Raw genomic sequence first — 26,121 nt, forward strand, 5'->3', positions numbered from 1 at the left:
GTGCCGCCCCCTGCACCAGCTGAGGCATAGCTGGCAAGCGGCAGAGACGGAGCAGGCCGACCACCGGCTGGGCCACCAGCTGGCCCAGCCCAAGGGAGGTAAGGCACCTGCCAGAAAAGGGGAAAAAAATGGCGGACAGCCTTGCTTGGCGACCTCTGTGAAATGGTCGATCGACCCCAAATGGGGTCGCGACCCATAGGTTGAGAACTGCTGCTCTAGGGAGAAAATGCCTACAGATAATCCTTGACTTACAGCAGTTCGTTTAGTGACTGTTCCAAGTTACAACAGCACTGAAAAAAGTGACTTAGAACCATTTTTCACACTTACAATGATGACAGCCTCCCCATGGTCATGCGGTCAAAACTCGGATTCTTGACAGCTAGTTCATATTTATGACGGTTGCAGCATCCCGGGGTCATGTGATCACCTTTTGCGACCTTCGGCCAAGCAAAGTCAATGGGGAAGCCAGATTCACTTAACAACCATGTCACTAGCTTAACAACTGCCGTGATTCACTTAACAACGGTGGCAAGGAAGATCATAAAATTGGGCAAAATTCACTTAAGAAATGTTAGATAAGAGATAAGATAACCTTTATTGTCATTTTTTTACCGTGGGCATAACAGCACACATCCAAAATGAAATTTAGTTGCCCGCTCTCCAAGTGAAACAATACATGATACCCACCTAAACATACTATGAACAACATATGTACAGACCCACACCCCTACATATACATAGCAAATAAATATTAAATACTGTCCATCTTAAATATATAACAGAAGGAAGAAGCTTGAGAGTTCACAAGCTTAATGCTGTATGGAATGAAACTCTGGCTGAATCTGGATATTCTGCTACAGATACCACGAAGCCCCCTCCTCCCAGAAAGTAACAAGGAAAACAGGTTGTGAAGAGGATGTGTAGTGTCCCAGATAATCCTGCAGACCCTGCTCAAGCAGCGCTTCTGTGCTATGTCCTGGATGGGAGGGAGGGAACTGCCAAGGATCTTTTCAGCCATTCTCACCACTCTCTGCACCGCCTTCCTGTCTGAAGCAGGGATGCTTCCAAACCAGACTGTGATGCTGTATGAGGAGGATGCTCTCGACCGTCCCCCTGTAGAAAGTGGTCAGGACAGGGGAAGGAAGATGTGCTTTCCTCATGCGACGCAGAAAATGCAGGCGCTGCTGTGCCCGCTTCGCCAGTTTCTCACTGTTGAACGACCATGTCAGCCTATTTGTTAGCTGCACACCCAGGAATTTGATGCTCCACAGGTGAATCATTAATGCACAGAGAAGTGTGGCTGTGCCTGTTTTGCTTAGCAACAAAAATGTTAGGCTTAATTGTAGTCGTAAGTCGAGGACGACCTGTGTATGTTAATACTGCAGCTCCCTCTTTCCTTCTTTTCTTTCTTCTTCCTTTTGTTCTTCCTTTTATACACACACACACACACACACAAACACACATCCAAAAAGATTTAATGTTGGGGTGCGCTCAAAAGGGGTTCCCTAACAAATAATAAACGTAAGCCCAGGATCCCATTCTATTTTTATTGTTTAGCAAAGAGTAATAATGATAATAAATCAAAAAAGCAGGCATTGTTTAAGTGCCTTATGATCTGAAAAATTCCAATTTTGCTCAGTCTGCTAAAAATATCCTCAGCTGTATAAAAGTGAAACATTTACTTCCTCACAAACTTACATTTCCCGCGAAATCTGAAATAGGCATTCGCCTTAAACAATTCTAGTGATGACAAGTTCCGCTTTTTCCTTCCTCTTATTTGTTTCAAAATAAAACAGTGTGATGCCAGGGCCTCCTTTTTGACCCAGACTGATAGGTTTGTTGGGTTCAAAAGAAGTACTTATGAACCAACCTGGGAACTGGGCAGATTCAAAAGAGCAGGTTTCTAAGCTGCCATCCGTCTTGCTGTAGAAGCTGAAGTCCAAAAACTTCTGGTTTTGATTGTAGAGCTCCATAATGCTTCTCTCCTAAGAAAACAGGAGGGGAAAGGTGTTAGAAGCAATATGGAGAAAGGAGAATATTTGTAGCTCAGAGTTGAAATGAGGGGTCCATGGTGCTGACTGAGCTTGGTTGCTTTCTTGCAACATGTTTCATTACCCAAACTAGGTAACAACAACAACAACAACAACAACAACAACAATCCTGACTGCTCTTTAGAAGGCCAGATCCTGAAGTTGAAACTTTGGCCACCTAATGAGAAGGAAGGACTCATTGGAGAAGGGCCTAATACTGGGAAATATTAAGGGCAAGAGAAGAAGGGGACGACAGAGAATGAGGTGGCTGGATGGAGTCACTGAAGCAGTAGGCATGAGCTTAAATGGACTCCAGAAGATGGTTGAGAACAGGAAGGCCTGGAGGAATGTTGTCCATGGAGTTGTGATGGGTCGGACACAACTTCGCAACTAACAACAATAACAAGGTAACATCATTACCGACAGAATAGCTGGAAGTCAGTGCAATTAAATCATTGGGCATAGTCTTTAGTGGAGAGATAATGGAAATGGATACAGGGAAAAGATGTGAACGTAGCAGCATCTGAATGGGAATGCAGTAAAAATGACAGATATAAAAAGTGAGTGAAGTTCCTAATACATCTGGCAAAAACTTCATGCCGTAAAACAAGATATCCTGTGCCTAAAGTAAGTTCTCTGCCCCCATTTAATCTTCTATTGCTGCAATGCATTGTAAGTGTGTGTATAAATGTGTACATATACATACATGCATGGACACATACATACACATACATACATTATACATATACACAGACACACAGACACACACATATATATGCATTTTCTTTATATAAAAGAAGATAATTACCTCCAAGATTATTGAAAAATATTACTTGATCCCTACAGGTATTTTTTAGTTGCATTAGTGCATGATGTTACCTAGTTTGGGTAATGAAACATCTGCAAGAAAACAATCAAGCTCAGAGAACATCAAGGACCCCTCAGAAATAATATTTCAACAATAGATCGGTTGGAATTGACTGCAGGGTTTGAAGTCCTAAGAAAAAAAGCCTGGAAGCAGGACTACTTCCTCCTCATTCTTCTTGGGATAGCAAAAGTCCAAGGAAAGCTGGCCAATTCAGTGTAGTGTTTTCATTTTCATTTCCTACCACGTTCTAGTGAGAAACTAACGTTTATGAGTAACTACAAGGGTGGCTAAGGGATCCAGCCTCACAGCAAGAGGTTTGAGACCATGACGGCTTCAGATTGTGCATAGCCAGTGGTGGGATTCAAATACGTGAATAGCCAGTTCTCTGTGTGGATGCTGCTTCCGGAAGTCCATTCTGGGCCTGGGCAACAAAAAATTAGCTACCGGTTCTACCGAACTGGTGCAAACTGGCTGAATCCCACCACTGTGCATGGCCCATCTTGTCACAAAGAGTCAGGCAGAAGAAGGAAGGAACTAAAATAATGAACCAGAGCAGGCATCATCTGAAACTCCTACTAGATAAGGTGACCAACTTTTTTACAATGAAAAGGAGGACACAAATAAATTGAAGAAAAAAATATTGTAAATAAAAGAAACATTTTATTCATTGCAACAATAATACAGACAATTTGCATGTGCAAAGTTTGCCAGCCGGGTGTTTTGGCGCGCTCAGCACCAATTCCTATTGGCTTTCGAAAGCCAATAGTGGGAGTAGCACAGCTCATGCAAAAGTTGAAAAAAAAACCCATCAAAAAAAGGTGCTGGAACGCCATTTTGAGCATTTTATGAGGGGAAAAAAAAAGCCCTGCAGATTAGTCTTCAAATATCGAAAAGGAGGACATGAAGGAGGAAACTTTTTGAAGGAGGACAGAACTTACAAAGGAGGACTGTCCTCCCTAAAGGAGGACGGTTGGTCACCTTATAGAGAGTAGCCACCCAAGATTACCACAGATTCTTGACCGTGAGAACAAAGTAAATTAGCCGGTGAATGGCCTTTCAGAAATCAGTTCTTCCCCGATGGAGATTAAATGAGAAGCGAAACATCTTCCAACAAAAACCAAAAAACGTTCAGTTGCCTTTTGAAAAAAAAAAAAAAGCACCTTTGGGAGAACTAATAAGTATAATCTCTCAAAATGAGAAGCAGATGGATTCAGGAACTGTTCATAACAAATATCTCCACAATGGTAATTTAACATATTGCACTTTCCAACAATAAGGATCATGTAATTAGCGACAGAGTAGCCCTTAAACCAGGTTTTGGGTTTCAATGCTGGACAGCTTAATGCTGTAAGTGGATTCTGTTAAAAACAAAGCGAAACACAAGCATGGAAGGACAATATAAAGAACACGTAATCAGATCTCTCCCATTGTGACATTTCCCCATAATGTATAATAAGACTTTATGCTGTCTGCTTCTTCTGGGTCTTTCAAATTTAAAGAAAGCCAAACTCATCTTTAAGACTTCACAGGAGCCTTCAAAGCTCAATGAACCTATTCTATAAGCATATTTTTCAAAAATTAAAATCAAAGAAAAGCTTTCTCCCTACCTACCAAACGTCAGAAAAGCAAAAGTTTGTCCAATTTCAGAATGTAGGAATCAGTGTTGTGAAAGGGGAGAAAAATGTTCCTAAGAAACACTCAAGTTCGCAATCTTCTCCACTTAGCCACTTCACTTTTGTTGATTTAAAGTTAGATTTTGTTATTGTGTGTGTGGAGTGAGCCCAGCCCATTTGATAACTACTTGGCTCATTACATTGAGAAAATGTTATAACTCATGTTATATTAACATGAGTTAATATAATAAGCAAGTTATGTGTGTTGCATAAATGCTGCCATTGTACAGAAGAGAAAACGCTGAGTTAGGATAACAACTCACCACTAAGTGTAGCTGGGGTTGACCTTCATTGGACAACGTGCAAGACAGAGTACGTGATCCATCCCTGAGGCCAATAAATATGGGTTGGTGTCTTGGATCTAAGGCATTATTGGGGAGCACAGCCATCCACACTGCAGGTGAAGAGTGGTGGACAAAAGCCAGCATTAAAGTCAAACCGCCTCTTTTCTGGTCCAGAAAATTGGATGAAAAATCCACTGACATAAGGCTAATTGTAGGACAACAATACAATTAGACCTCAGCTTACAACCACAATTGACCCCAAGATTTCTGTTGCTATGTGAGACATTTGTTAAGTGAGTGTTCCCCCATTTTATGACCCCTCTGTGCCACAGTTGTTAAGTGAATCATTGCACTTATTAAGTTAGTAACAGGGTCGTTAAGTGAATCTGGCCTCCCCATTGACTTTGCTTGTCGGAAAGTCGCAAAAGTTTGATCACGTGGCCCCAGGACACTGAAACCATCCTAAGTATGAGTCAGTTGCCAAGCATCTGAATTTTTTTATATATATTAGTTTTTTTATAATCACAAGTGCTTAATATATTGTCAGCAACATATTGTCTGGATTTCAATATCTAGTTTACTAATACATATTAAGTTCCTTTCTCTCTACTTCGTTTTTCTAGGCAATAACAAAAAGTTTCCCATGTTCTAAAATAAACGGAGTCTTTTTTCTCTTTCATTTTCAATATCAATCTATCCATTTCTGCACACTCTAAGATTGTTTTAATTAACACTTCCTCCACTGGCAGATCTTCATTTTTCCAATATTGAGCGAATACAATTCTTGCTGCAACTAATATATGTAAAATTAAATATATACACTCTTTCTCATAATTTCCTACAATTATGCCTAACAAAAATAATTCTGGCTTAAACTCTTTATGTTTTTTCGTCATTTTCTCTAACCATGTACGTATTCTTAACCAAAATCTTTTAGCTTTAGAGCATGTCCACCAAAGATGGTAATAAGTGCCTGGTTTCCAAGCGTCTGTATTTTGATCACATGACCACGCCGATGCTGCAATGGTCGTTAAGTGTGAGAAACTTACAACAGTTAATTTAATGACCATTCAAAGTTACAACGGCACTGAAAAAAGTGACTTGTGACTGTTTTTCACACTTATCACTAATGCAGCTTCCTCCGATCACATGAGGAAAATTGCTTAGCAACTGACTCATATTTATGACGGTTGCGGTGTCGCAGGGTCATGTGATCAGCTTTTGCGACCTGACAAGCAAACTCAATGGGAGTAGCAAGATACACCTAACTGTGTTACTAACTGAACTGCAGTGATTCGCTTATCAACGGTTTCAAGAAAGGTTGTAAAATGGGGCCAAATTTACTTAACACAGGGGTCCTCAACCTTGGCAACTTTAAGACTTGTGGACTTCAATTCCCAGAATTCCTCAGCCAGTCCACAGGTCTTAAAGTTGCCAAGGTTGAGGACACCTGACTTAACATATGCCTCACTTAGCAAACTAAATTTCAAGTCATAGGTTAAGGACCACCTGTAATAAGATAATACAGCAGTAACTACATGAAAGATCCTAATCCTTGACACTTCCATTAGCTTCCATTTAAAAATGTGTCCTCGGACAGCTAATGTTTCCCATGTCTTGCTACCATCCCATCATGCAGCCAGCCAGAAACCCAGACAGACGTTAACTGGGAAGCAGAAACTGAGACCAGAAGCTATTTTCATTTCCACTGGAAGATTTCTTCATAGGAGAAGGACAAGAATGCTGCTGAACTGGCACAGGTGTAGTCTTTAAAAAGGGATTTGTGGGAAGAAGGCGAGACTTTTAGAAGGCAAGGCAGAGGTGTAATGAGCACTGATGATGTTATCTAATTTGGGTAATGAGACGTCTGCAGGAGAACGGCCAAGCTCAGAGAGTGCCAGGAATCTTTTCTTTCAACCCTGAGCTCCGAATATTCTCCTTTATTGGAGGTGTAATGGCTGACAACCAAAGGTGTATCATTCTAGACCAGGGGTCTTCAAACCTGGCCCTTTTATGACTTGTGGACTTCAACTCCCAGAATTCCTCAGCCAGCGGTCTTCAAACTTGGCCCTTTTATGACTTGTGGACTTCAACTCCCAGAATTCCTCAACCAGCGGTCTTCAGACTTGGCCCTTTTATGACTTGTGGACTTCAACTCCCAGAATTCCTCAGCCAGCATGCCTTTATTCCTTCCCTTCTGATTATCAATAAAAAGGAGCAGCAGAAGCAGGACAATCCAGACTTGGCTTATCTAACTTGCGAGCGCTTGCTAAGGGATCAAAAGTGTTGTGTCCTGAGCCTGCAAAGGCAGGCTCGGGACGTTGCAATGGTCCCGGGCAGTTGCAAGCTGCCCGGGACCAGACAGGCTGGCGCCGGCTTCGTGCGCATGCGCGAGGCGCGAAGCACGCCTAATTGTTGCCATTCTGTCCGGGGAACGTTATTAAAAGAAGCAGAGAGGCCCGCGAGCCTCAGAGTTGTAACAGAGTGAAGAGACTGCAAATAAAGACTTGTTGGAACCACGAGATGTTCTGTGCTCATTCGCCATTAAGCCGAGGACTCAACAAAAAGTAAATCATCCTCCTCCTCCTTCTCCTCTCCCCCCCCCCCCACAACACAATAGATATTTTGCCTTGTCTCCCATCAAAACCCGAAAACTAACAAAAAGCCCATAAATATTCCATCAACCATACCGGGACAAGATAATATAAATCCTATCAGGATTTGATACCTGCTGAATTGAAATCCAGAGGGCTTGCTATCAGCATGCTGTTGACAATAAAAAGGAATTTCTGGCTAATATCCCAAATTCTGAACAAGCGGGGTTGAGGTAACCTTAGAAGCTCATGCCTTCGGTAAGGGTGTTTCAGAGGTGACATTTTCAGATCTGGAGAATAGGTTATGGAAAAGATAAACGCATGTTTACATAGACGTTCATTTTGCGTCAAACCACGCAAGCAATAAAAAGTGTGGTCAGTTGGTTTGTTTCAACATTGCATTTAGCAAATGTATCGTTTGTCAGCTGGCCCATTTAATTCGAGGGTGACAGCTCAATGATGCAAGGAAAGAGTGAATAGACCCTGAGCATCACTGCTTGACATGGTCAAAATACACAGTGGGGAATGACTGCTTGGAATTGATCTGGTTGTCATATTTATGTGTGTATTATGTATGGATTTATTTTGTTCATTCAAAACTCCTCCAGAAACTCTTTTTATTTCTGGTCTAAAGAGCCCACCTTCCTTTTAAGAGAAGATCAAGAGCCAAAGGAATGCTAGATTCCATACCAAATCACATAATATAGAACTCGTGTATGTAGTAATTAATTTAATTGGGTAATTAAATGCAATATTTGTTTTTATTTTCTTGATTACATTAGATAATGATTAAGGCACCAGACTAGAAAATGGGAGGCCATAAATTCTAGTCCTGCATAGAAGTCAGATGGGTAATTTTGAGCAAGTCACCAGGAGTTCTAATCCTGCCTTAAGCATAAAAGCCAGATGGGTGACCTTGGGCCAGTCACTCTTGCTCAGCCCAACTCATCTTACAGTGCTGCTGTTGTTGGCTATGTTTGCCACCTTGAGTTATTTGTAAAAACAATAAAGAGGGATGCAAATAAATAAAATGCATAGTATAGATCAGGGGTCTGCAACCTTGACAACTTTAAATTTCATTTTTGATGTGTGCCATTGTGCCCACAGTAGACAATAAAGGTTATCTCTCTTTAAGACTTCAGCTCCCAGAATTTCTCAGCCAACTGGCTGAGGAATTCTGGGAGCTGAAGTCCACAAGTCTTAAAGTTGTCAAGATTGCAGACCCTTGGTATAGATTGTATAGTTTAGATGAATAATGGGGGTGAAAGAGCTATGCCTTTGTCCACCATTGTGTCGATGTGGCACCTGAAAGATTTCTCATTCTAAATCTGATCTTGAAAGTTGAAACTGTCCCCACGTTTGCTTTCTTCAAGACTTTTATTTGGAATCCATTTGCTCTGGATGTCTCACACATACACACACACACACACACACACACAGAGAGAGAGAGAGAGAGAGAGAGACTTTCATCCTCTTCCTTTCTTCAGTTTTTTGCTTCCCACAATTTCCTGCCCTGCCCTTGGTAGGGAAGCTGGCAAGGCCAAACTGTTCCTGAGCTCCACTGCTATTGAATTTGTTTGGTTTCAATTAATTTGACCCAGCTTGCAAAACTGGTTTTTCTAAGAGCCACAGTTGGAGGTCACTTCTCTCATTACCTGTAGAGTAAAGGCAACTGTCTTACAGTAATAATCCTGTTCATGCATACGGAGAAAAAAAATTGCTTAAGTCCAGCTTGATTCCTAGCGATTTAGAGGCATATTCTTGTAGCTTTCTCGGCAACAGTATCAAAGCGATCTGCAACTGCTGAGATTTTAATTGATTGAACCCATTTTATTTTATTTATAAACAACTCAAGAGGGCAAACGTTCCTAATACTCCTTCCTCCTTCTATTTCCCCAACAACGACAACCCTGTGAGGTGCGTTGGGCTGAGAGAGAATGACTGGCCCAAAATCACCAGCCTAAGGTGGGACTAGAACTCCTAATCTCAGAGTTTTTAGCTTAGTGCAGTGATGGCGAACCTTTTAGAGAATGAGTGCCCAAACTGCAAGCCAAAACCCACTTATGCATCGTCGGGGGCCGGGTGGGTGTGGCCCATTGGGTGGGCATGGGTGCGGTGGTAACGGAGACTGGGTGGGACTAAAAAGTTCAATCAATCAATTCCAACTTTGCAAGATCTTTTTTTTTCCCGCAGGAAGTTGAAATTGACAGATTGATTGAACCTTTTTTTTTTTTTTTTGTACACGGCAGCGGAGGCCTAAAGCGAAAAGGTTTTATAAAACCCAGCTGAAGGCCTAGGACTGGGGCGATGGCATGCATGCCCATAGAGAGGGCTCTGAGTGCCGCCTCTGGCACCCGTGTCATAGGTTCACCACCACTGGCTTAGTGCCTTCACACTAGACCATACTGGCTTCGGATTTCCCAGTCTAGCCAACAGTACTGCTAGTTCCTGGTGGTTCCCATCCAAATACTAACCAAGTCTAATCTACTTAACATGTCCAAATCAGCTAAACTCAGCTAGGTGGATATCTGCCACTGGATTTACTGGGGATTTTTTTAGTTTGTGCTATCAGTTAAGATATCAAGCTGGGAGACTGTAAGTTTCAGTCCTGCCTTAGGCTTAAAACCAGCTCAGTAACCTTGAGCCAATTACACTGTTTCAGCTCTAGAAAGAAGGTAATGGCAAACTACTTCTGAAAAACCTTGCTAAAATAACTGCAGGGACTTGTCCAAGCAGTCTCTGAGAATGAGACATCATTAAACAGAAGAAAAAAAAAATGCCTGTTCCATCTCTTCTATAATTACATCTGATATAGTCAATTTTGAGACTATCAGGGGAAAAAAGTGTGCGATCACTCTAATCCTTAGAATCCAACATCATTACATCAACTACTTTAATCTTATGGTGACATATAGATTTCATAAATCCATTCTCTTAGTCCTTGGTTTATGGATCAAAATTCTGTAAGTATTTAATGATAAATATACTTTGCATTATTAAGTTGGAAATATCTTTAGAAAACACAAACAAACGGAAAAATGAGTAATCGTCACCCTGCCGTAGTCTTAACTTTTGGAATAATTCCTTCATTTCCCCATCCCAGCTGTTCTTCTGGCTTTCATTCTTCTGGGTCTTCATTTCTACTATTTTTCCCAGTTTCTCCAGGTTGGTTGCTGCTTTGGGTTCTTGGGGAGCTTTTCCACACTTGATACTGTACTACTGTCCTAAGAGAAGCTGTTGGCAAGAAGCAACGGATGGAAACTAATCAAGGAGAGAAGCAATCTAGAACTAAACAGAAATGTCCTGACAGTTGTAACAATCAGTGGAACGACTTGCCTCCAGAAGTTGTGGATGCTCCAACACTGGAGGTTTTTAAGACGAGATTGGACAACCATTTGTCTGAAACGGTATAGGGTTTCCTGCCTGAGCAGGGGGTTGGACTAGATGACCTCCAAGGTCCCTTTCCAACTCTGTTATTCTGTTAGTTGGCTTCATAAAATGTGGCTCCAGAGAGAAGAGAATGGAGACACCATTCAGTGCATTCTGAACACTCACCAAATGGAAATTTCTTGGATGAGAATTGAAGCATCTTCAAGGACAAAGAAAGTCCAGTTGCCTCTTGAAAAAAAAAAGCACCTTTTGGACACCAAATAGAAAGAGATTTCTCCTGCTGGGAAGAGAAATGTTGGTGTTTCCAGGCACTAAATAAACTTTGACATTTGTGTATCATAATTTTCCCACATGCCCATGAAATCTCTGCTGCCACGTGTCATGAAAGCCTTGGGTCTCCTTCAATCAAATCTATTCTTCTTGAATCTCTTAAACTCAGATCTTTTCTATCCTTATCACTCATATTATAGCACTTCTAAATCTTCTATTATCTATTATATTATAGATTACTTTATAATCTCCACCGATTCATCCCCATCTCATCTCATGTTTCTTCATAACGATTAGAGTAAGAATTCCCTTCTTGATGAAACCTATTATTTTATTGACTGTGAAAAACATAACAAGTATATTTTCCCCACTTTTGCTGGCTTTTGGTGGCAAAGAACTTTCTTTAGTTTAATTAACCTAGTTGATTCACTTGTTAGGAGGGCTTGTTGGGGAAGAACTTGGATGTCATATCCCATACTTCTCACACACTGAAATTACCTATATCAGTATCTATCTCTCTTATGCTCTAAAATAAGGAAGACTTTAAAGATAGATTCAAGAGCCACTGTTAGCTGAAGCAGCAATACAGAATGATTGAGTTAGCATCACACACCATGGATTGGTAGGGTGGAACTCTCCAACCAAAAGGCTGGGACTTTTTATAGATGGAGGGTAGGGCAGGAAGAAATTTTGGAATATTTAAACCAGTGGTTCTTAACCTGGGCGATATCACCCCCCAGAAGGCGATTTCATTTTTCAGGGGGGCGATGGAACGAAAAGAGGTGACGTGGGGGCAAAGGAACGAAAAGGGGGCGATATGGGGGCGATGGAGCGAGAAGTTTTGGGGACACTTTTGCGACTTTTTCGTACGGTGAATCGCTGTATATCTGTCGTACAAAAACATCAGATCCCTCGCTATTAGTGGATTGAATTGTGTTTTCAAATGTTCCTCCAGCTAGCTTCAGTACAGAACGGCGTACATATGTGAATACGATCAGCTTTGTTTTTTAATTTTTGTTGTGCTTTGTAAAACATTTTATGTGTCTCTTTGTGTTATACTTTTTTAGCGTGCACTCCAGTTCGATATTATACTTTCTTTGTGTCTTTTTAATCTTTTTTACAGTGTGCATGACTATATATACTTTCCTCGAATCTTAATTTAGTTTCAGAGTTTTCGTCTTGAAATTCTTAGTTCCTGCATTGCGATTTGTTCTTATGCCCTTTTTATATTTCTTTTTGCGTCTTAAATTTCACTTGTAATTCAATCATTAAATGTTACTGTTTTTCTTTTCGGGCATTTCACTTTCTTGCAATTGAATTTTGTTTTCGGTGGTCATTACATTTAAGTGTCTTGAATAAATAAGATAATAATGAAATACATGTATCACGAAGTTTGGAAATAAAGTGATGGGTGGCACCAAATATTTTCACACAGTTGAGATATGGGAAAAAGACTGGAAATAAACTATTTGCATCGATATGTCCTGATGACAATTTTAAAGAAAACAAAACAAGTGTTTGCATAAATTGAAGAATTATTTCCTAAATTGTGATTGAGAGGTTAGGCTTGTTCTGAAAAGGAACTGAAGACCAGAAACCAGCTAATAAAGAGCCGAGGTGACTGTGTTCAGCAGGTCAGCGGTTCAAATCTCATCGGCTCAAGGTTGACTCAACCTTCCATCCTTCTGGGGTAGGTAAAATGAGGACCCAGATTGTTGGGGGCAATGTAAATATATATATACATTGCTTACTGGTGTACACCGCTTAAAGAGTGCTGCACTTAAAGCGGTATATAAGTCTCATAAAATAAAATAAAATAAATAAAAATAATAAAGCAAATTCTAAAAAAGTAGAGCAAAGATGCATTACTCAATTCTTGAAAAGATAAAGCATCTGAGATTGCATTCCAATTTTGTTCAGAGGGAGAGAAAATATTTAACTCTTTAAGTCTTGAAACAATCAAGGTCTTCTCCTCCTCTTCCTCCTCCTCCTCCCATTTGGGAGATGTGTACAAATTTCCATATCATTTGGGAGACTGTAAGAATTTATATTGTATAATAGGGCTTAATCCACTTCCCCCAAATCCTGCCATCACCCATCCAAGATTTATAAATCTATTTTCTAATGAAAGTGGGAGTAAAACAAATAGTCTTGTAGTGTATCATAGCATTGAGTTTTGTTACAATCTATTTTTTCTTTTGGGTTTAATGGAAAAAGATTTGGGAGAAAAATTTGGAATTTTGATGCTCTATATATTGATGGCAGCAAGATTGCTTTATGCACAAAAATGGAAGGACACTTCGATTCTCACAATGGACGAACGTCTGCAGAAATTGGTGGAGTTAGCAGAGATGGCTAAACGGACTGCTTGGATTAAAGGGGAAAAAAGCACAATTATTTTTCTACTTGAAAACTGCTTCTGGACTTTGTGCTTGAAGTGAAGCACAAAATCAAATGAAACTTTGGTTTTGGGTTTTACCGATTAGATAAGTTTGTTGTTATAAAAATGGCTAGTTTATATTATTATGTAAAAGTAAAAAAGCTGAGGTTTGATGTTATTCTACTGCACCAAAGGGAATCAGACGTCAATATCTTTTCTCTCTTTTTCCTCTGTTCCCCTCACTTTTCCCTTCCCTTTTCCCTCCCCAATCTTTCTTATTTTCTTTTATATTTTTCTATCTTATAGTATTGATACGTAAATAAACTAAGTTTACTAGAGTTTTTTCACAATCTGCTTCATAAATTGATTAGTCTCCTCTGTAAAGGACACCAACTGAGAATGAGGCATACACACAGAGAGGTTTTTATAGTAAATTCAATTATTAGCACCTCAAGATCAAACTGACTAAAATCAAGCATCAGGGTGCAGATTTTTTTTTTAAAAAAAAGCAACTCATAAAAGCCACATGAACCCAGTTGTTAAAAGCTCAAAAAAAACAAATTCATATTCTATTCTGGTCCTCAGATGATCACAATAATAGATGGCAAAATTGGCCAGGAAAGAAGTTAGCACTTAGCCCTGGAAATAGACATGGAAAGAATGTCCAAAAGTATAATCAAGAACTTTGTACCTGTCCTGGTGTAACAATTTTTCTTTGGCTGAAGGATCTTTCTCTGTGCCCACCTCCGAGATTTTGCACCATTTATAGTCACTCAGTGACACTGATGGGTGTGCCTTCTATAGGTGAATGGAAAATAGGAAATGATCCCACAGTTGGGTGCTTTTTCTTCTTTAAGGAATGAATTAGACAATGCAAAATATTTGTTTTGCAAGAATTTCCTCATCTGAAAGCATTAAAGAATACTTAAGTGTATTTCCTCTTATCGTTTTGGAGAAGAATTGTCCTTAGAAGCACTTCAAGCAAAAATAACTGTGTGTTTGTGTCCGTGCATGTATTTAAAGTATGTAGACTCCTAGTTGTGGAAGAACGGGTCTTGCAGTGGTCAGATTTCACAAATTGTGTGGTTTCTGATATAGACAGCAAAGTCTGCCTTATATCTCTCTGTGCATGACAAAAGTGTTTGAGAGAGAAAATGGATCAGCCCCCTTTCCCGGGAACTATCTCTAGTCGTAATATCACTTGATTGGTAGTAAGTTTGCTGTAAGCTTATTGTATGAAAAGAATTAGCTTAGAGAGAGACAATTTATAAAATTGAAGGGTTTCTCCATTTTCTTCTACTCCAAGAAAGAAAAATATCAGTCGGGCACTTTACGGTGACAAGGATACTCTGTACCTTATTGTTTTACTCAAAATATTTCTTTTCTACTAGGCGCTAATTAAGTATGGGAAGAACAGCCTCTATGTAGCCTTCTGCTTCTTACATGTTTTTTACCTGAATCTAAGACAGTGGTTCTCAACCTTTTTAATGCCGCGACCCCCAACCGGTCGTAAGTCGAGGACTACTCAACCAGTCGTAAGTCGAGGACTACTCAATTGGTGCAGCACCGTTTGCAGAATGGGACTTTTGGCGGGCTCAGCAGGGCAGAGACAGCCTGGACAATTCCTATTGGCTTTTGAAAGCCAATAGAATTAGACTCTATTCAAGAGAGTCTATTCTACTAGCTTTCAAAAGCCAATAGAATAAAAGGGAGTAGCACAGCTAAGGAAAAGGGGGGGGGGAAATGGCGGACTGCGTTGTTTGGCGACCCCGTGAAATGGTCATTCGACACCAAATGGGGTTAGGGTTAAGGTTAGTGACATTGTTGAAACTTGACAACAAAACGCCGAAACTGGTTTTGATTTCAGGTTTTTATTTTCATTTCTGTTCTTACTGAATCAAAACTAAATGCATCCAGGTTGTGTTACAGGCAAGGAATCAGCTATGGCTCCACCTCTTCCATCAGCATTGCCATGTTAGTCTTCCATAGTCCTTGGAGGCCAGAAATAAAACAATACTAAGAGGCAATCTAGAATTTACTCGCAATTCGATATTCCATTTTTAATCAAAACATTACTATTACTTACTTTATCATTGCAAAAGCTTTGGAGTGGAAGAAACATTTTCAAAATTGAACAAAATGATCTTAGAATCTCCTGCTTTACAAAGACCAAGAGGCATGTTTGGTTGAATTGAGGTACATAAAAACCAATCAGGGAAAGCTGCAGATTTAAAGCAGCAAGTCATTTTAGTGCCTTTATTGTCCGCGTAGAAAGAATAATTCTTGAATTCCTTCGTACTTCTGTAAAGATCCATGATGTTGGCTTCCTAAAAAAAATAAAAATACAAGGCTTGGTTAGGAGAGCTGCAGGATTAGCTACTTCTGTTTTAATCCATGCATTAATGGTTAAAAATATTGAATTGAAAAGAATTTTTTTAAAGCATGATGAAACAAACCAACAAAAGACAGCTATATTTCAGTTTAAAAGAAGCATTGTAAAAAAAGAACATGGAAATTTTAAGTGATATATATCCTGCCCACTATTGTTATTATTATGATCGATCTCACAGTCAGCCATATGCTTACACTGGACTTGTCATTTTTGTTCATCTATCAAGTCTTTCCTAAGGACCTGGGATAGGCAGATATTGTTCTTTATTGGTGTCAAAGGTATCATGGCAGAATGTAAGCTGTTCCAAGTAAAGCTGTCTTGTGCAATTGATTGTTGGTGAATTTGTCTATGCCGATGGTGTTCTAGTGGCACTCCCGATGTTTTGGGATTGCATCCAAGGCATCTATGATTATTGGTACTACCTTTGTTTTCTTTCGCCATAGTCAGTCTGCTTCTCTGTTTGTTTAATTTAATATGCCACCCATCTCATCAATAAAGCGATGAATACAATTCCATTTGTATTACAACTGCTGGGCACAGTTTACATATTTGAACTTGGTATCAAACTTTAGTAATTGTTATTAATTTCTATTTGAGTCCTAAAAGAACACATTCCGGATACCTAATTCTGCCTTGCTGTGTGATATAATGTATAAACAGGAACCATTCTTACTTCAATTCAGTTAAAATTCTATTCTGAAAATTTCCCATTGTAGCTTATGCTCCAATTTTAGCCTCCCAAGTAGGATTAGCTAAAGCAGTTTACAACAAGCTATACTGTACTGTTTCCATATTATTTCTTTCTGATGTTAAGAAGGAATTCATTGCTAATCACCTTGCCAAGGTAAACTAGCAATAACAGAAGCTGAACAAATCAGAAACACTTCATTAAAAATATATTATAAGAGCCATGGTAGCGCGATGGTTAGAATACAGTATTGCAGGCTAATTCTGCCGACTGCCAGTAGTTCAATTCTCACTAGCTCAAGGTTGACTCAGCCTTTCATCCTTCCAAGGTCGGTAAAAAGAGGACTCAGATTGCTGGGGGCAATAGGCTGACTCTGTAAACTGCTTAGAGAGGATTGTAAAGCACTGTGAAGCGGTACATAAATATACGTGCTATTGCTATTATTTTCACCATAAACCATTTTTTCATCAGACAGCTAAAGCTACAACTGCGTTTTATTGTGATAAATATATCCCAATAAACAAGTGGAGGGGGTGACATTGATTTGATTGGAACAGGCTTATTCTTCCAAAGAAAGGGGTTTATGAGTGCACCTTATACTGTAGTAGTTTTTAATGCAGTGTATAGATACGGTACATTAATTATAATAGAATAAGTAGGCAATTCAGAATAAAAGAATAAGAGAGTTGGAAAGGACCTTGGATATCTTCTATTCCATCCCCCTGCTCAGGCAGGAAACGCTATAACATTTCAGACAAATGGTTGTCCAAACTCTTCTTAAAAACTTCCAGTATTGGAGAATCCACAATTTCTGGAGGCAAGTCGTTCCACTGATTAATTGTTCTGACTGTCAGGAAGTTTCTCCTCAGTTGTAGGTTGCTTCTCTCCTTATTTAGGCTCCATCTGTTGCTTGTTGTCCTGCCTTCAGGTGTTTTGGAGAACAGATTGACTCCCCTCTTTTTTGTGACTTCCCTCTTTCTTCAGGACTTAAAATATGAAACTCACCAATATCACTAGTTGAGGTTCATCATTAACTGACAACTGACAGGTCAAGGTCAGGAGTTTATCAGTGAGTCCCAAAAAGATGGGTCGTTTTTTGATGTCTAAGTTGTTGTTGGGGACCACAGCCATCAACTGTTCTGCAGAACAATAACAATATAGATGAGTCAACAAAAACAGAGAAAAGCATCTTTATTTGGAAGTAGAGTTTTGAATGAGAAGCTGTTGGTGGAAAGATGTCAATAACATTTTTTTAAAGCTATTGAAATAAACCATAAAGCAAGTATCAGTTAGGTATTCATTAGGTCCTGAGTTATTCTATGTCCACACTGATTTTCAAATCATATGGTAGCTTGCAGCTTGCACCCATTACTACATCTATATTACATGTAGTCCTTGACTTATGACCACAACTGAGCCCAAAATTTTATGTTGCTAAGTGAGAAATTTAGTAAATGAATTTTGCCCCATTTTACGGCTTTTCTGGCCACATTTGTTAATTGAATTGCTGCAGTTGTTAAATTAGTAACACGGTTGTTAAGTGAATCTGGCTTCCCCATTGACTTTGCTTGTCAGAAGGTCACAAAAGGTGACCTTGGGACACTGCGACCGTCATAAATGTGAGTCAGTTATCAAGTATCCAAATATAACTCATGTGACCGTGGGGGATGCTGCAACAGTGTGTGAAAAATGGCTATAAGTCCCTTTTTCAGTGCCGTTGTAAGTTTGAACAGTCTGTTGTCAGTCAAGGACTACCTGTACTAATGGTATGTAAATAACAAGATCTTTATTGATCAGAAGAAGCATTGATCCTTCTGCACTGGGGATCTTTCTCCTTGGATCATCCATCTGAACTATCTAATTCCTCTCCCCAAAGAGATGTGGGTCTTAGATTATAGTGGCCAGGACAATAAAGTAACATTTTTCAATGCACCCAGTCATTTGGTCTAATTCCTACTTCCCTAAACAGTCAAGCAACAGGTTGTTGGGTTGTTGTTGTTTTTTGCACAGTGAGATTTCCAGCATGACTCTTTGGGTTAGATTTTAAAATCTCATCCAGTCTCCAGGGTTGGAATAACTTACCTGTATTTTAATTGCCCTCTATAGTTCTGGACTCAGAGTTTCTTGCAATATATGCCAGTAATATTATTTTGGACTTTTTTTAGCATTTAGGCTCTCTCTAGGTAGTTTACAAGATAGAAGCATTATCTGCATATTGCTCTCAAAACTCTGGGTCCTCATTTTACCAACTTCGGAAGGATGGAAGGCTGAGTCAGCCATGAGCCCCATCAGGATCAAACTCCAGGCTGTAGGCTGATTTTGCCTGCAATACTACATTTTAACTACTGTGTCACCAGGATTCTTCGCAATCCTTATCAGGATTTCAAGTTGACTTACAATTATTTAGCTTATTTATGTGTCAAGGCATCCAACACTTCCATTTTCCTTTTTTTTTTCTCCTTGATTGGGGAATGCATGCACCCAAGCAACTTCTAAAGCCACGTGTAACTTTATATTGAAATGTCAGGAGAAGAACAAGCAGAAGTATCTAGATGACAAAACTGGGCAAATCTCCTTCCGAGACAAGAATGTGGTGCAGAAGCAACTGAAAGAATCACCAGCTCCATGGTTCTCCATAACAAGAGCCAGTCATCAGCCCTTGGTTATGCAACTCCAGAATTGACATGTCTACGGAGGTTCCCAATTATCCCAGTCATGGTGGTCCCAAAAGTGCTTTTCCAAAAGGTAATCGGACTTATTATTATTTTTCTTTGAAACTGAACTGAAGAAGCTTCTTGGGTGAGAAGCAGAAATGTTTTCAAAGAAAAAAAAACTTAAGGAAGTCCAATTGACTATTGGAAAAAGACACCTTTGGGACAGCCAGAATTTACTGCTGTGATCTCTTTTGCCCAATAGCATAAAGAAAAAATTGAGAATTACTAAAGCACTAATGTTGCTCCCTAATACCTGATGATGTAGAATACAGCGGGGCTGCTATCAGCTGATTTTTCTCAAAGAACATATATTTCTGTTCGATATCCCACATTCGGAAGTCCCAGGGTTTATCCATAGCTTCTTTATCTGGAAGACATGGCTATGAGTGAGTAAAGAGATTTAAAATGATGAAAACATGTAAGATATTAGCATAGGAAGCAGGTGTGATATACAACAGTTTTTTTAGTGACCGTTTGAAGTTACAATGGCGCAGAAAAAAAGGGACTTATCACTGCTTTTCACACTTATGACCATTGCAGTATCCCCCGTGGTCATGTGATCTAAATTTTAGACACTTGGCAACTGGCATGTACCTATGACGGTCGCAGTGTCCTGTGGTCATGTGATCCTCTTTTACGGCCTTCCAACAAGCAAAGTCAATGGGGAAGCCAGATTCACTTAACAACCAGGCTACTAACTTAGCAACTTTGATGATTCCCTTAACAACTGTGGCAAGAAGAGTCATAAAATGGGGCAAAACTCACTTAAAAACTGTCTCGCTTAGGAACATAAATTTTGGGCTCAGTTGTGGTCGTAAGTCGAGGACTACCTATATATAATTTAACGAGGTTTCCCCTTCCCACTTCTGGACATTCCTCACTCTGCTGTTATATAAAGGAGCCAGGGAAACCTGCTCTTCAGCCAGGCCTTTGATGAGAAGAGAGAGATCCCGCACGTCATCATGCTTGCCATCTTTTATCTTTATTTCTTATGTTCTATTGAACTGAACACAACAGGCTGGATTGTTGTGAGTCACCCAGTCAGTGGGATCCAACAGAATGCACATTTTAATCCATTATGGTTGGGTCACAAAGTCAACCAGATGTTTAGACTGGATTTGGCATTGTTGTTCACCTACCGAGTCCTTTTCCAAGGACCATTATTATTATTGTGGTTAATCACATAGTCCACTAGACGTTTGGCATTTTTATCGACCTGTCAAGTCCCTCCCAAGGACCTGGGATAGGCAGGTGTTATTGTGTGATAGGGTTAAAGGTATTGTTGCAGGAGGTAACCTGTTCCAAGGAAAGCTGCCTTTTGCAACTGACCAAAGGTGATTGTGTCAATTCCGATGGTTATTATTATGCACCATCTTGCAGACATTATTTCATATTCATGGCTCAAATCAAGGTTGCAAATGGCAAAGACACTGACTATAATTACAAATAGGTGTGTTGCTATTTCCCATGACTTATTTTGTTCAGTTCTCGAGATGAGTCTAAATCTCTCCATTGTTAAGAAACTGTGTAATGTAGCAATTTAACAAGTTTCCCTGTTCTAATATGTTCATCTTGCAATGAAACGGTGGGTATGCACAGCCAAAGAATGTTTTAGATTGCAATCCTAAAGTTGCTATTCACCTTTAAATGCATGGAATAAATCTTTCAATTCTTCATCCACGGTTTTCTTCTGAGGTTCCATCTCAACAGTTACTGAGTAACTTACTCAATTATTGCTGTCTGTCTTGTGATTACCTTTCAGGCTATTAGATGCCTCTCTTGCAGTTATAGTTACAATCCTGGAAGAAGCAGTTGAAAGAGATTAGCATTATATACCACAATTCATGATAAGAAGAGAATTAAGAATCCACAATCATTCTAAGCAAAAACTGACAAAAGATCAAGCTCTTTGCTGCGCATGGATAACGTAAAAAACAGAGCCAAGAAGACTGGGTTTTCTCAAGAGAATGGAGGGAATACACTGTTTTATTGTTCTCATAGGATTGATTGGATTTGTATTTTTTACTATGGTTTTGCAACATTTTTGCTGAATGACAAGTAGTGTTCAAATGTGGGCTTTTCAACCAGTGGTATGGGTACATTGGCACCTGGCAGGTGGTACGTGACCATCCTAGAAAAGTGGTAGTAGGGGAGGGGAATGAGCTGAACTGGTGGCAGCACCACACAAGCCTGAGCAAGAGATGGCTGGTGCTGCAGGGCTATCAGGGCTCAGTGGAAGTGCCAGGATCAGCGTCAGGCTCCAGCCGGAGCTCGGCGCTGATCCTGGTGCTTCTGCTGAGCCCAGAAGAAGCACCAATCAGCTGGAATGTTGCAGCATCTCCAGTGTCTTGTGATTTACATTCAGATGCTTGGCAACCGATTCATATTTATGACGTCACAGTGTCCCAGGATCATGTGAAGTGACCAAAACCTGCTGCAACCACCCAGCAGACGGGGGAATAAAAACCAAACACCCTCCACCCCACCCCTGCTGCCAATCCTCAACAGAAATGCTCACAACAATGGAAACCTCGGACAGGAGGAAGGGCACCACTGGGTGGGCAGGCAGGTGTCTTGCTCGGCTGTGGCTTGGGGGGCACTTTTTTCAGTGCCATTGTATCTTCGAACAGTCACTAAGTGAACTGTTTTAAGTTGAGAACTACCTGTACTTTAACACTTTTCCCCTTTTTTGGAGGGGTCATCAAGTTTTTGACACCTTGCTAGGCGACTGGTGATACTCGGATGTTGCCATATCCTAGTGGTTCTCAACCTGTGGGATGGGACCCCATTTGGGGTCAAATGACCATTTCACGGGGGTCGCCAAACAACGCAATCCACCATTTTTTTCCCCTTTTCCTTTAGCTGTGCTTTTATTCTATTGGCTTTTGAAAGCCAATAGAATAGACTCTCTTGAATAGAGTCTAATTCTATTGGCTTTCAAAAGCCAATAGGAATTGTCCAGGCTGTCTCTGCCCTGCTGAGCCCGCCAAAAGTCCCATTCTGCAAACGGTGCTGCACCAGTTGAGTAGTCCTCGACTTATGACTGGTTGGGAGTCGCGGCATTAAAAAGGTTGAGAACCACTGCCATATCCTAAAAGTGGTACAATGGGTGAAAAGGTTGGAAAGCCCTGCTTTAGATAAAGAAGGAAAAGGGAAAGGGAAAGGAAAGACGGAAAGGAAAGGAAAGGAAAGGAAAGGAAAGGAAAGGAAAGGAAAGGAAAGGAAAGGAAAAAGAGAGAAAGGAGAGAAAAGAGGGAAAAGAGGAAAGATAAAAAAAGAGAAAAGAGCCCAGTTCAAAAAAAGCTGGCAGGACAAGAAAGCAGCTTACTGTCTAGATTTGTGGACATGCCTAAAGTCAACTGAAATAGTCATTGTAAAACCAGTAAAACTAACTTCCTGGCCTATCTAAAGAACTTTTGACCTTCATATTTCCAAGAGCAGGATTCATGCTTGAAAACGATTCTGCTAACTTAAGTTCCCCTGTTGCACAACGTGAGTCGATTTGTCTTCTTTGGTTTGGCAAGCTAGCAATGGTCCTATTCTGGAATTTCCCTCCAATCAAATCTAACCCAACATTGCCTGCAGCAAGACTGGCCAATGGAAGCCGTGCATCTTGAAACTGAATAGCAAACTTCAAAATCTGGCAGGCGTTTGAGGCTTTTTTTTTTTTTCTTTTTACTGAAATAAGAAACAAAATGGGTAAATCCAGTCTTGATTGTTTTTGTTTTTAAAAATCCATTTAAACATTCCCCAAACTAAGAGATCAAACAAAACTGCCATTTTTCCCGGGCATTTTAAAAACTGGGTGAAGAGGAACATTCGCCCGGTTTGCAACCGAACTTCTTGTAATACTCAGAATCAAGAAGTTAGCCTTTCCATAATCTCCCCTTGAATTTTTTTCCCTTCAAGTGTGTCTTTTAAAAGAAAGGCATGTTTGGTGGCCTATGTTTATGCATGGTTTTGCGTGGGACCCTAGAAAAAGTCATTCTTTAGTGGCATTTTTTTTTTTAGTAGAGTTCTGAAACTCTATCAAAACTTCCTAAAAACCTTACACCTTCGGGTGATTTCTCCTGCTTTAAAGTCAAAAGAGAGTGGGGTCAGCAATTTCATCATCTTTTACAAGGCTCAGCAGCGGAAACAGCTCTCGTTCACAATATTTCCACCCCTGAAACCAAGCAGTTCTCCTTCTTCTTGTGCGGTTTTTAGACACACAGAAATTTATTGGGCGAAGCATTTGGCAACTGTTTTCAAAGCACTATTTTCAAAGGCAGCTAATCTGGTCGGAGGTATGCCAGTCTGCTACAAAAAGCCCCATCTTCATCACTAGAGAATAGAATGAATTTTCTTTTCAGACACTTGCACAGGTGAGAGCCTTGCTTATTCATTTATATAAGATATTTGTAGTGTAGTAATTAGATTATAAGGGCTAGAGCAAACCAGGGAAGTTTATTGAGGTGCACTGAGGAAGAATTATTATCTCTTACCTAACATATCTTTAAATATAGTCAACAGGATGAAATGGAGGGGGGCTGGGCACATTAATCATTTATCACTAGTAGCTGATCCTATGGCATTAATATCTAACAACCATAGTGCCAAAATACGAGATATACCGTTATAATATAAAATAAAATGAGGTCGCTGTAACTTCAGTGATAAAAGGGTAATGCCATGAAGATGTTGTACATTCCTAATGGGGAACCATTCTTTATTAAGAAATCCATTCCCACAATAACATTGGTTCCAGAATAAAAACCCAAAGAAATGTTCAAATAAGGAACTGAATAGATAAAAGGCAAGCCAGGTTTCCAATTTGCCTCTCCAATCTTTCCCAAACTTTACAAAATATAGTTCTTTCAACTTGGCTGTCCTGCATGAGATGCTTAGCAGCATCAAGGTGGGCTGGAGATTGAGTGATTGGAAAGTGGTGTCTATCAGGGAGGGAGACTTAGAAAGCTCTTTCTGCTCTGTTTTTCCCCCCCAATTCTATGGCATCCTTTTAAAGAGACCCAGTTTGGTATAGCGGTTAAGGCACTGGATTAGAAACCAGGTGCCATGAGGTCAAGTTCCAGTTTAGGCACAGAAGTTAATTTGGTGACCAGGTCCTCTCTCTCACAGCCTTAGGAAGAAGGCAGTGGCAGACCACTTCCGAAATCTTGCCAAGAAAACTCCAAGGGCTTAATCCAAGAGTTACCAGGAGTCAAAATTGATCCAAAAGCACACACATAGCATCCCTTTAATCTGGCCTGAGATATGTCTAGTTTAACGAAAAGGACAAGGGGGGACATGATAGCAGTATTCCAATATCTCAGGGGCTGCCATAAAGAAGAGGGAATCAAACTATATTCCAAAGCACCTGAAGGCAGGACAAGAAGCAAGGAGTGGAAACTAATCAAGGAGAGAAGCAATCTAGAACTAAGGAGAAACTTCCTGACAGTAAGAACAATTAATCAGTGGAACAACCTGCCTCCAGAAGCGGTAAATGCTCCAATACTGGAAGTTTTTAAGAAGAGACTGGACAGCCATTTGTCCGAAATGGTGTAGGGTTTCCTGCCTGAGCAGGGGCTTGTACTTGATGACCTCCAAGGTCCCTTCCAACTTTACTACTATTACTATTACTATATTTGCTCCACAGGACAGGGTGCTGAATCCTCTCTCAGACCTTCCATCTAATTTAAACCCTCCGTATTTCCTATTTAGAGATAATTTAGACTGGGAAAAATTAAGAGTTTGGAGATTCTGATTCTCTGTCTCACAACCCAAATGATTGCACAAATGGAAGAGAGAGATCTGAACATCAAAAGAAAAAAGATGCTAGGAAAGAAAATGGGAGCTAAAAATTAATAATAAGTGAAGAGAGAGATCTGATCATTAAAAAAAGGAAGAAAAGACAGAAAGATAATAATAGGAACGAAAGAAATTAGTACCTGAGCTGATCGAATGAGTCCTGTTCCCCTCTGTGCTTTCTTTCACTTTGGGTTTTTCCTTGATTTTGCGTGAGGTTTTTAACAGCTTCCCAGTAGTTAAACTTCATTAATAAGTTACAACTTCAGGGATAGGCATAGTATAAACGTAGCAGGAAGTTCCTTCCCCCTAAAACAAGAAGCTCAGTGTTGTTTCTGCAAACCTTTATGTTTAACTTAACATGGCTTTGGGTAATCTCTTTCATAAGGAGAGAAAGCTAACTTGGCCTGTTGTATGGAGTGATTTTTCACAGGCTTTGTAAGATTCTTCCATGCTGAAAAGCTATAACTAGCACGTGGTGATCAAGAGTAGCGGGGAAATTTTCTTTTTTAAAAAGTGGTTGTCTGAATTACCGTAGCTTTTGTTTGTTAGATTTTTTTTTAATTCCACCTTTATTTTGATCAGCCCAGCATTATTATTCCCAATATTCCCACTTCCTAGAATCAAGTGAAAGAAAACACCAGTTCCATATTATTCCTGTAACTACTCTGATATTAGAGAGGCTCATTTTATTGATCAGGCTTTGCTGTACATCACACCCTGAACTTCTTCTGCTATTGTGAGACTTTATTGCTAAAAATCTGACAACTCATTTGCAAGGAATCTGACTTCCACGATACAGATCACAGCAATTTAGGTTTCTGTATTGTCAAGTCCAAATTCCTATATGTGGTTCAGTCAACATTTAAAGTAGTGCCATCCCTAAAAGACTTTGTGAGGAGCAATACCTCAACAACTAGAATCTAAAGTTGATCCTGATCTTCAATTAATCGCAAACTACAGGTTAAGTAACCTTTACAGCATCCTAATTTATTTATTAAATAAATTATATAAAGATCGGGCAATTTGATCAAAATAAAAGTTGTTTGCTTGC

The 26,121-nt window shown here is 39.9% G+C and overlaps 2 protein-coding genes across 5 annotated transcripts; both read right to left on the reverse strand.

The window, feature by feature from the left end:
* Window positions 1-1,429: 1,429 nt before the first annotated feature.
* On the reverse strand, window positions 1,430-14,291 carry LOC120314011 (interleukin-1 family member 10-like). 2 transcript variants are annotated; one of them, XM_039356622.1, is made up of 5 exons: window positions 14,181-14,291; window positions 10,503-10,683; window positions 7,584-7,739; window positions 4,835-4,965; window positions 1,430-1,985 (listed from the first exon to the last, which is right to left on the reverse strand). In XM_039356622.1, the coding sequence occupies exons 2-5, from the start codon at window positions 10,585-10,587 to the stop codon at window positions 1,731-1,733; spliced, it is 627 nt and encodes a 208-aa protein (XP_039212556.1). In that variant the 5' UTR covers window positions 10,588-10,683; window positions 14,181-14,291; the 3' UTR covers window positions 1,430-1,730. The 2 variants fall into 2 exon arrangements, with proteins under 2 accessions (XP_039212556.1, XP_039212557.1); XM_039356623.1 differs by lacking the exon at window positions 14,181-14,291 and having other exon boundaries at window positions 10,519-10,649.
* A 1,060-nt stretch (window positions 14,292-15,351) lies between these two features.
* Window positions 15,352-25,336, reverse strand: LOC120313965 (interleukin-36 receptor antagonist protein-like). 3 transcript variants are annotated; one of them, XM_039356520.1, is made up of 6 exons: window positions 25,211-25,336; window positions 20,925-21,082; window positions 19,537-19,650; window positions 17,575-17,708; window positions 15,576-15,816; window positions 15,352-15,505 (listed from the first exon to the last, which is right to left on the reverse strand). In XM_039356520.1, exons 2-5 carry the CDS (start codon window positions 20,983-20,985, stop codon window positions 15,580-15,582), a joined length of 546 nt encoding a protein of 181 aa, XP_039212454.1. In that variant the 5' UTR covers window positions 20,986-21,082; window positions 25,211-25,336; the 3' UTR covers window positions 15,352-15,505; window positions 15,576-15,579. The 3 variants fall into 3 exon arrangements, with proteins under 3 accessions (XP_039212454.1, XP_039212452.1, XP_039212453.1); XM_039356519.1 differs by having other exon boundaries at window positions 15,358-15,480; XM_039356518.1 differs by having other exon boundaries at window positions 15,352-15,816.
* Window positions 25,337-26,121: the final 785 nt, after the last annotated feature.

Source organism: Crotalus tigris, unplaced genomic scaffold (assembly GCF_016545835.1).
Source record: "Crotalus tigris isolate CLP2741 ecotype Arizona unplaced genomic scaffold, ASM1654583v1 scf7180000018825.4774228, whole genome shotgun sequence".
Classification (NCBI taxonomy): domain Eukaryota; kingdom Metazoa; phylum Chordata; class Lepidosauria; order Squamata; family Viperidae; genus Crotalus; species Crotalus tigris.